The 11,889-nt window shown below is 38.9% G+C and overlaps 1 protein-coding gene across 2 annotated transcripts in view; it reads right to left on the bottom strand.

Moving 5' to 3' along the window:
- Positions 1–9,431: 9,431 nt before the first annotated feature.
- The window catches only part of LOC133622687 (voltage-dependent L-type calcium channel subunit alpha-1D-like), a 195,977-nt gene continuing 193,519 nt past the window's right edge, over positions 9,432–11,889 (bottom strand). For both annotated transcript variants that reach the window (XM_072915911.1, XM_072915910.1), the window contains one exon: positions 9,432–9,805. In XM_072915911.1, coding sequence (XP_072772012.1) covers positions 9,524–9,805 — 282 coding nt within the window. In that variant the 3' untranslated portion in view covers positions 9,432–9,523. The remainder of the gene's footprint in view (positions 9,806–11,889) is intronic.

The raw sequence follows: 11,889 nt of genomic DNA, 5'->3' as shown, positions 1-11,889 counted from the left end.
CACCTGGTGAGTGTGCTTGTTTTCTCAGTTTTCATGTGTGAAATCAAAACAAGGCACTTTGTTGTCTTCTGTCATCAATAGTCTTTAGTGTGGTTGCTATAGCAACGTGACATTGTTTTCTTCTGTCATCAATAATCTATAGTGTGGTTGCTATAGCAACGTGGCATTCTCCTCTGTCATCAATAATCTATAGTGTGGTTGCTATAGCAACGTGACATTGTTCTCTTCTGTCATCAATAATCTACAGTGTGGTTGCTACAGCAACGTGACATTCTCCTCTGTCATCAATAATCTGTAGTGTGGTTGCTCTCGCAACGTGACATTCTCTTCTGTCATCAATAATCTATAGTGTGGTTGCTATAGCAACGTGACATTCTCTGTCATCAATAATCTATAGTGTGGTTGCTATAGCAACGTTACATTGTTCTCTTCTGTCATCAATAATCTGTAGTAGGGTTGCTATAGCAACGTGACATCGTTCTCTTCTGTCATCAATAATTTATAGTTTGGTTGCTATAGCAACGTGACATTGTTCTCTTCTGTCATCAATAATCTATAGTTTGGTTGCTATAGCAACGTGACATTGTTCTCTTCTGTCATCAATAATCTATAGTGTGGTTGCCATAGCAACGTGACATTGTTCTCTTCTGTCATCAATAATCTATAGAGTGGTTTCTATAGCTACGTGACATCATTCTCTTCTGTCATCAATAATCTATTGTGTGGTTGCTATAGCAACGTGACATTGTTCTCTTCTGTCATCCATAATCTATAGTGTGGTTGTTATAGCAACGTGACATTGTTCTCTTCTGTCATCAATAATCTATAGTGTGGTTGCTATAGCAACGTGACATTGTTCTCTTCTGTCATCAATAATCTATAGTATGGTTGCTATAGCAACATGACATCATTCTCTTCTGTCATCAATAATTTATAGTTTGGTTGCTATAGCAACGTGACATTGTTCTCTTCTGTCATCAATAATCTATAGTATGGTTGCTATAGCAACGTGACATCGTTCTCTTCTGTCATCAATAATTTATAGTTTGGTTGCTATAGCAACGTGACATCGTTCTCTTCTGTCATCAATAATCTATAGTGTGGTTGCTATAGCAACGTGACATTGTTCTCTTCTGTCATCCATAATCTATAGTGTGGTTGCTATAGCAACGTGACATTCTCCTCTGTCATCAATAAACTATAGTGTGGTTGCTATAGCAACGTGACATTGTTCTCTTCTGTCATCAATAATCTATAATGTGGTTGCTATTGCAACGTGACAACGTTCTCTTCTGTCATCAGTAATCTATAGTGTGGTTGCTATAGCAACATGACATTCTCCTCTGTCATCAATAATCTGTAGTGTGGTTGCTATAGCAACGTGACATTCTCCTCTGTCATCAATAATCTGTAGTGTGGTTGCTATAGCAACGTGACATTCTCCTCTGTCATCAATAAGCTATAGTGTGGTTGCTATAGGAACGTGACATTGTTCTCTTCTGTCATCAATAATCTATAGTGTGGTTGCTATAGCAACGTGACAACGTTCTCTTCTGTCATCAATAATCTATAGTGTGGTTGCTATTGCAACGTGACAACGTTCTCTTCTGTCATCAATAATCTATAGTGTGGTTGCTATAGCAACGTGACATTCTCCTCTGTCATCAATAATCTGTAGTGTGGTTGCTATAGCAACGTGACATTCTCCTCTGTCATCAATAAGCTATAGTGTGGTTGCTATAGGAACGTGACATCGTTCTCTTCTGTCATCAATAATCTATAGTGTGGTTGCTATAGCAACGTGGCATTCTCCTCTGTCATCAATAATCTATAGTGTGGTTGCTATAGCAACGTGGCATTCTCCTCTGTCATCAATAATCTATAGTGTGGTTGCTATAGCAACGTGACATTGTTCTCTTCTGTCATCAATAATCTACAGTGTGGTTGCTACAGCAACGTGACATTCTCCTCTGTCATCAATAATCTGTAGTGTGGTTGCTCTCGCAACGTGACATTCTCCTCTGTCATCAATAATTATAGTGTGGTTGCTATAGCAACGTGACATTCTCTTCTGTCATCGATAATCTATAGTGTGGTTGCTATAGCAACGTGACATTCTCTGTCATCAATAATCTATAGTGTGGTTGCTATAGCAACGTTACATTGTTCTCTTCTGTCATCAATAATCTGTAGTAGGGTTGCTATAGCAACGTGACATCGTTCTCTTCTGTCATCAATAATTTATAGTTTGGTTGCTATAGCAACGTGACATTGTTCTCTTCTGTCATCAATAATCTATAGTTTGGTTGCTATAGCAACGTGACATTGTTCTCTTCTGTCATCAATAATCTATAGTGTGGTTGCTATAGCAACGTGACATTGTTCTCTTCTGTCATCAATAATCTATAGAGTGGTTTCTATAGCTACGTGACATCATTCTCTTCTGTCATCAATAATCTATTGTGTGGTTGCTATAGCAACGTGACATTGTTCTCTTCTGTCATCCATAATCTATAGTGTGGTTGTTATAGCAACGTGACATTCTCTGTCATCAATAATCTATAGTGTGGTTGCTATAGCAACGTGACATTGTTCTCTTCTGTCATCAATAATCTATAGTATGGTTGCTATAGCAACATGACATCATTCTCTTCTGTCATCAATAATTTATAGTTTGGTTGCTATAGCAACGTGACATTGTTCTCTTCTGTCATCAATAATCTATAGTATGGTTGCTATAGCAACGTGACATCGTTCTCTTCTGTCATCAATAATTTATAGTTTGGTTGCTATAGCAACGTGACATCGTTCTCTTCTGTCATCAATAATCTATAGTGTGGTTGCTATAGCAACGTGACATTGTTCTCTTCTGTCATCCATAATCTATAGTGTGGTTGCTATAGCAACGTGACATTCTCCTCTGTCATCAATAAACTATAGTGTGGTTGCTATAGCAACGTGACATTGTTCTCTTCTGTCATCAATAATCTATAATGTGGTTGCTATTGCAACGTGACAACGTTCTCTTCTGTCATCAGTAATCTATAGTGTGGTTGCTATAGCAACATGACATTCTCCTCTGTCATCAATAAACTATAGTGTGGTTGCTATAGCAACGTGACATTGTTCTCTTCTGTCATCAATAATCTATAATGTGGTTGCTATTGCAACGTGACAACGTTCTCTTCTGTCATCAGTAATCTATAGTATGGTTGCTATAGCAACATGACATCATTCTCTTCTGTCATCAATAATCTGTAGTGTGGTTGCTATAGCAACGTGACATTCTCCTCTGTCATCAATAATCTGTAGTGTGGTTGCTATAGCAACGTGACATTCTCCTCTGTCATCAATAAGCTATAGTGTGGTTGCTATAGGAACGTGACATTGTTCTCTTCTGTCATCAATAATCTATAGTGTGGTTGCTATAGCAACGTGACAACGTTCTCTTCTGTCATCAATAATCTATAGTGTGGTTGCTATTGCAACGTGACAACGTTCTCTTCTGTCATCAATAATCTATAGTGTGGTTGCTATTGCAACGTGACAACGTTCTCTTCTGTCATCAATAATCTATAGTGTGGTTGCTATAGCAACGTGACATTCTCCTCTGTCATCAATAATCTGTAGTGTGGTTGCTATAGCAACGTGACATTCTCCTCTGTCATCAATAAGATATAGTGTGGTTGCTATAGGAACGTGACATTGTTCTCTTCTGTCATCAATAATCTATAGTGTGGTTGCTATAGCAACGTGACAACGTTCTCTTCTGTCATCAATAATCTATAGTGTGGTTGCTATTGCAACGTGACAACGTTCTCTTCTGTCATCAATAATCTATAGTGTGGTTGCTATTGCAACGTGACAACGTTCTCTTCTGTCATCAATAATCTATAGTGTGGTTGCTATAGCAACGTGACATTCTCCTCTGTCATCAATAATCTGTAGTGTGGTTGCTATAGCAACGTGACATTCTCCTCTGTCATCAATAAGCTATAGTGTGGTTGCTATAGGAACGTGACATTGTTCTCTTCTGTCATCAATAATCTATAGTGTGGTTGCTATAGCAACGTGACAACGTTCTCTTCTGTCATCAATAATCTATAGTGTGGTTGCTATTGCAACGTGACAACGTTCTCTTCTGTCATCAATAATCTATAGTGTGGTTGCTATTGCAACGTGACAACGTTCTCTTCTGTCATCAATAATCTATAGTGTGGTTGCTATAGCAACGTGACATTCTCCTCTGTCATCAATAATCTGTAGTGTGGTTGCTATAGCAACGTGACATTCTCCTCTGTCATCAATAAGATATAGTGTGGTTGCTATAGGAACGTGACATTGTTCTCTTCTGTCATCAATAATCTATAGTGTGGTTGCTATAGCAACGTGACAACGTTCTCTTCTGTCATCAATAATCTATAGTGTGGTTGCTATTGCAACGTGACAACGTTCTCTTCTGTCATCAATAATCTATAGTGTGGTTGCTATTGCAACGTGACAACGTTCTCTTCTGTCATCAATAATCTATAGTGTGGTTGCTATAGCAACGTGACATTCTCCTCTGTCATCAATAATCTGTAGTGTGGTTGCTATAGCAACGTGACATTCTCCTCTGTCATCAATAAGCTATAGTGTGGTTGCTATAGGAACGTGACATTGTTCTCTTCTGTCATCAATAATCTATAGTGTGGTTGCTATAGCAACGTGACAACGTTCTCTTCTGTCATCAATAATCTATAGTGTGGTTGCTATTGCAACGTGACAACGTTCTCTTCTGTCATCAATAATCTATAGTGTGGTTGCTATAGCAACGTGACATTCTCCTCTGTCATCAATAATCTGTAGTGTGGTTGCTATAGCAACGTGACATTCTCCTCTGTCATCAATAAGCTATAGTGTGGTTGCTATAGGAACGTGACATTGTTCTCTTCTGTCATCAATAATCTATAGTGTGGTTGCTATAGCAACGTGACAACGTTCTCTTCTGTCATCAATAATCTATAGTGTGGTTGCTATTGCAACGTGACAACGTTCTCTTCTGTCATCAATAATCTATAGTGTGGTTGCTATAGCAACGTGACATTCTCCTCTGTCATCAATAAGCTATAGTGTGGTTGCTATAGGAACGTGACATCGTTCTCTTCTGTCATCAATAAGCTATAGTGTGGTTGCTATAGGAACGTGACATCGTTCTCTTCTGTCATCAATAAGCTATAGTGTGGTTGCTATAGGAACGTGACATCGTTCTCTTCTGTCATCAATAAGCTATAGTGTGGTTGCTATAGGAACGTGACATCGTTCTCTTCTGTCATCAATAAGCTATAGTGTGGTTGCTATAGGAACGTGACATCGTTCTCTTCTGTCATCAATAAGCTATAGTGTGGTTGCTATAGGAACGTGACATCGTTCTCTTCTGTCATCAATAATCTATAGTGTGGTTGCTATAGCAACGTGACATTCTCTGTCATCAATAATCTATAGTGTGGTTGCTATAGCAACGTTACATTGTTCTCTTCTGTCATCAATAATCTGTAGTAGGGTTGCTATAGCAACGTGACATCGTTCTCTTCTGTCATCAATAATTTATAGTTTGGTTGCTATAGCAACGTGACATTGTTCTCTTCTGTCATCAATAATCTATAGTTTGGTTGCTATAGCAACGTGACATTGTTCTCTTCTGTCATCAATAATCTATAGTGTGGTTGCCATAGCAACGTGACATTGTTCTCTTCTGTCATCAATAATCTATAGAGTGGTTTCTATAGCTACGTGACATCATTCTCTTCTGTCATCAATAATCTATTGTGTGGTTGCTATAGCAACGTGACATTGTTCTCTTCTGTCATCCATAATCTATAGTGTGGTTGTTATAGCAACGTGACATTCTCTGTCATCAATAATCTATAGTGTGGTTGCTATAGCAACGTGACATTGTTCTCTTCTGTCATCAATAATCTATAGTATGGTTGCTATAGCAACATGACATCATTCTCTTCTGTCATCAATAATTTATAGTTTGGTTGCTATAGCAACGTGACATTGTTCTCTTCTGTCATCAATAATCTATAGTATGGTTGCTATAGCAACGTGACATCGTTCTCTTCTGTCATCAATAATTTATAGTTTGGTTGCTATAGCAACGTGACATCGTTCTCTTCTGTCATCAATAATCTATAGTGTGGTTGCTATAGCAACGTGACATTGTTCTCTTCTGTCATCCATAATCTATAGTGTGGTTGCTATAGCAACGTGACATTCTCCTCTGTCATCAATAAACTATAGTGTGGTTGCTATAGCAACGTGACATTGTTCTCTTCTGTCATCAATAATCTATAATGTGGTTGCTATTGCAACGTGACAACGTTCTCTTCTGTCATCAGTAATCTATAGTGTGGTTGCTATAGCAACATGACATTCTCCTCTGTCATCAATAATCTGTAGTGTGGTTGCTATAGCAACGTGACATTCTCCTCTGTCATCAATAATCTGTAGTGTGGTTGCTATAGCAACGTGACATTCTCCTCTGTCATCAATAAGCTATAGTGTGGTTGCTATAGGAACGTGACATTGTTCTCTTCTGTCATCAATAATCTATAGTGTGGTTGCTATAGCAACGTGACAACGTTCTCTTCTGTCATCAATAATCTATAGTGTGGTTGCTATTGCAACGTGACAACGTTCTCTTCTGTCATCAATAATCTATAGTGTGGTTGCTATAGCAACGTGACATTCTCCTCTGTCATCAATAATCTGTAGTGTGGTTGCTATAGCAACGTGACATTCTCCTCTGTCATCAATAAGCTATAGTGTGGTTGCTATAGGAACGTGACATCGTTCTCTTCTGTCATCAATAATCTATAGTGTGGTTGCTATAGCAACGTGGCATTCTCCTCTGTCATCAATAATCTATAGTGTGGTTGCTATAGCAACGTGGCATTCTCCTCTGTCATCAATAATCTATAGTGTGGTTGCTATAGCAACGTGACATTGTTCTCTTCTGTCATCAATAATCTACAGTGTGGTTGCTACAGCAACGTGACATTCTCCTCTGTCATCAATAATCTGTAGTGTGGTTGCTCTCGCAACGTGACATTCTCCTCTGTCATCAATAATTATAGTGTGGTTGCTATAGCAACGTGACATTCTCTTCTGTCATCGATAATCTATAGTGTGGTTGCTATAGCAACGTGACATTCTCTGTCATCAATAATCTATAGTGTGGTTGCTATAGCAACGTTACATTGTTCTCTTCTGTCATCAATAATCTGTAGTAGGGTTGCTATAGCAACGTGACATCGTTCTCTTCTGTCATCAATAATTTATAGTTTGGTTGCTATAGCAACGTGACATTGTTCTCTTCTGTCATCAATAATCTATAGTTTGGTTGCTATAGCAACGTGACATTGTTCTCTTCTGTCATCAATAATCTATAGTGTGGTTGCTATAGCAACGTGACATTGTTCTCTTCTGTCATCAATAATCTATAGAGTGGTTTCTATAGCTACGTGACATCATTCTCTTCTGTCATCAATAATCTATTGTGTGGTTGCTATAGCAACGTGACATTGTTCTCTTCTGTCATCCATAATCTATAGTGTGGTTGTTATAGCAACGTGACATTCTCTGTCATCAATAATCTATAGTGTGGTTGCTATAGCAACATGACATCATTCTCTTCTGTCATCAATAATTTATAGTTTGGTTGCTATAGCAACGTGACATTGTTCTCTTCTGTCATCAATAATCTATAGTATGGTTGCTATAGCAACATGACATCATTCTCTTCTGTCATCAATAATTTATAGTTTGGTTGCTATAGCAACGTGACATTGTTCTCTTCTGTCATCAATAATCTATAGTATGGTTGCTATAGCAACGTGACATCGTTCTCTTCTGTCATCAATAATTTATAGTTTGGTTGCTATAGCAACGTGACATCGTTCTCTTCTGTCATCAATAATCTATAGTGTGGTTGCTATAGCAACGTGACATTGTTCTCTTCTGTCATCCATAATCTATAGTGTGGTTGCTATAGCAACGTGACATTCTCCTCTGTCATCAATAAACTATAGTGTGGTTGCTATAGCAACGTGACATTGTTCTCTTCTGTCATCAATAATCTATAATGTGGTTGCTATTGCAACGTGACAACGTTCTCTTCTGTCATCAGTAATCTATAGTGTGGTTGCTATAGCAACATGACATTCTCCTCTGTCATCAATAAACTATAGTGTGGTTGCTATAGCAACGTGACATTGTTCTCTTCTGTCATCAATAATCTATAATGTGGTTGCTATTGCAACGTGACAACGTTCTCTTCTGTCATCAGTAATCTATAGTATGGTTGCTATAGCAACATGACATCATTCTCTTCTGTCATCAATAATCTGTAGTGTGGTTGCTATAGCAACGTGACATTCTCCTCTGTCATCAATAATCTGTAGTGTGGTTGCTATAGCAACGTGACATTCTCCTCTGTCATCAATAAGCTATAGTGTGGTTGCTATAGGAACGTGACATTGTTCTCTTCTGTCATCAATAATCTATAGTGTGGTTGCTATAGCAACGTGACAACGTTCTCTTCTGTCATCAATAATCTATAGTGTGGTTGCTATTGCAACGTGACAACGTTCTCTTCTGTCATCAATAATCTATAGTGTGGTTGCTATTGCAACGTGACAACGTTCTCTTCTGTCATCAATAATCTATAGTGTGGTTGCTATAGCAACGTGACATTCTCCTCTGTCATCAATAATCTGTAGTGTGGTTGCTATAGCAACGTGACATTCTCCTCTGTCATCAATAAGATATAGTGTGGTTGCTATAGGAACGTGACATTGTTCTCTTCTGTCATCAATAATCTATAGTGTGGTTGCTATAGCAACGTGACAACGTTCTCTTCTGTCATCAATAATCTATAGTGTGGTTGCTATTGCAACGTGACAACGTTCTCTTCTGTCATCAATAATCTATAGTGTGGTTGCTATTGCAACGTGACAACGTTCTCTTCTGTCATCAATAATCTATAGTGTGGTTGCTATAGCAACGTGACATTCTCCTCTGTCATCAATAATCTGTAGTGTGGTTGCTATAGCAACGTGACATTCTCCTCTGTCATCAATAAGCTATAGTGTGGTTGCTATAGGAACGTGACATTGTTCTCTTCTGTCATCAATAATCTATAGTGTGGTTGCTATAGCAACGTGACAACGTTCTCTTCTGTCATCAATAATCTATAGTGTGGTTGCTATAGCAACGTGACAACGTTCTCTTCTGTCATCAATAATCTATAGTGTGGTTGCTATTGCAACGTGACAACGTTCTCTTCTGTCATCAATAATCTATAGTGTGGTTGCTATAGCAACGTGACATTCTCCTCTGTCATCAATAATCTGTAGTGTGGTTGCTATAGCAACGTGACATTCTCCTCTGTCATCAATAAGATATAGTGTGGTTGCTATAGGAACGTGACATCGTTCTCTTCTGTCAATACATCCATCAATAAGCAGTGGTGTGGTTGCTATGGCAACGTCACGCAGCTCATCTCGCCCGAGAGGTCCTCCTCTTGCTCGGCGTTGGCGCACCAAGCCTCCTCGTCGCTGTAGTCCTGCACCTGGATCACGGCGAGGTCCCAGGCGGCAACCCCCGAGCCGTCGGCGGCCATGTTGGCGTTGAGCAGGTGGCTGGCGGCACTCTCCATCTGGTGGATGGTCATGTCGCAGGCGTCGGCGATCTCCTGCTTGGTGGCCGACACGAACTCGGGGTCCTTGGCCAAAGTTGCCAGACCCTCGTAGATCAAGGCCTGGCAACAAAGATATGTAAGGATATCACATGATGTCATCCATATATTTCATCTTTCTGCTACATCATCTACATTGACATATTTGACTTCTAATAGTATTATTTAAATGTACTTATTTGTATTGTTTAATACATCATTATTTAAATGTACTTATCTATGTCATTTCTGTTATAATGTAAATGTACATATTTATTTTTTAATATATCATTAATTAAATATTACACAAGTACAAAATCAGTGAAGTTGTCAGGTTGTGTAAATGGTAAATAAAAAGAGAATACAACAAATTATTTTCAACTTATATTCAATTGAATAGACTGCAAAGACAAGATATTTCATGTTCACACTGAGAAACTTTATTTTTTGCAAATATTAGCTCATTTGGAATTTGATGCTTGCAACATGTTTCAAAAAAGCTGGCACAAGTGTCAAAAAAGAGCAAGAAAGTTGAGGAATGCTCATCAAACACTTATTTGGAACATCCCACAGGTGAACACGTTATTTGGGAACAGGTGGGGGCCATGATTGGGTATAAAAGCAGCTTCCATGAAATGCTCACTCATTCACCAACAAGGATGGGGTGAGGGTCACCACTTTGTCAACAAATGCGTGAGCAAATTGTTTAAGAACAACATTTCTCAAGCAGCTATTGCAAGGAATTTAGATATTTCACCATCTAAACTCCGTAATATCATCAAAAGGTTCAGAGAATCTGGAGAAATCACTGCATGTAAGCCATGATATTACGCACCGAGGATCCCTCAGGCATCAAAAAGCCACATCAGTGTGTAAAGGATATCACCACATAAACTCAGGAACACTTCAGAAAACCACTGTCAGTAATTACAGTTAGTCACTACATCTGTAAGTGCAAGTTAAAACTCTACTATGCAAAGCCAAAGCCATTTATCAACAACATCCAGAAACGTTTCGCTGGGCCCGAGCTCATCTAAGATGGACTGATGCAAAGTGGAAAAGTCTTCTGTGGTCTGACGAGTCCACATTTCAAATTGTTTTTGGAAACTGTGGACGTCGTGTCCTCCGGACCAAAGAGGAAAATAACCATTTGGTCTATTTACTTGCCAAGCGAGTTTCACTTTGACCTTTTTACTTGCCAAAGAAGTTTCACTTTGGTCTTTTTACTAGCCAATCGAGTTTCACTTTGGTCTTTTTACTTGCCTAGAGCGTTTCACGCTGGTCTTTTTACTTGCCAAGCGAGTTTCACTTTGGCCTTTTTACTTGCCAAAGGAGTTTCACTTTGGTCTTTTTACTAGCCAATGGGGTTTCACTTTGATCTTTTTACTTGCCAAGAGAATTTCACGCTGGTCTTTTTACTTGCCAAGAGAGTTTCACTTTGGCCTTTTTACTTGCCAAGAGAGTTTCACTTTGGCCTTTTTACTTGCCAAAGGAGTTTCACTTTGGTCTTTTTACTAGCCAATGGGGTTTCACTTTGATCTTTTTACTTGCCAAGAGAATTTCACGCTGGTCTTTTTACTTGCCAAGAGAGTTTCACTTTGGTCTTTTTACTTGCCAAGTGAGTTTCACTTTGGCCTTTTTACTTGCCAAGAGAGTTTCACTTTGGTCTTTTTACTTGCCAAGAGAGTTTCACTTTGGTCTTTTTACTTGCCAAGAGAATTTCACGTTGGTCTTTTTACTTGCCAAGAGAGTTTCACTTTGGTCTTTTTACTTGCCAAGCGAGTTTCACTTTGGCCTTTTTACTTGCCAAGAGAGTTTCACGTTGGTCTTTTTACTTGCCAAGAGAGTTTCAGGTTGGACTTTTTACTTGCCAAGAGAGTTTCACGTTTGACTTTTTACTTACCAAGAGAGTTTCTTCAGTTGTTTGTCACTCTAAGTTGATTTGATTTGATTTGTGGACATAACCGAGGGCCAGCGTCCTGTCTGAACACGCAGGTAACCAAAAGACTCGATGCTATCTCACCTGACACACCTAAATATATTCTTGGGGACTTTGATCAGTGTCAGGACTCTAAGTACTTAGGAACAACATGTCACCGGTGCAACTACCCTAATAAACTGGCTTAGTGCCTTCAGGACCTTGTCCAGGCCTCCCTTTTCTGTGATTA

The sequence above is a fragment of the Nerophis lumbriciformis genome, linkage group LG23 (assembly GCF_033978685.3).
Source record: "Nerophis lumbriciformis linkage group LG23, RoL_Nlum_v2.1, whole genome shotgun sequence".
Lineage (NCBI taxonomy): Eukaryota > Metazoa > Chordata > Actinopteri > Syngnathiformes > Syngnathidae > Nerophis > Nerophis lumbriciformis.
Note: the sequence above shows the minus strand (reverse complement) of the source record. Positions and strands in the feature narration are given on the sequence as shown.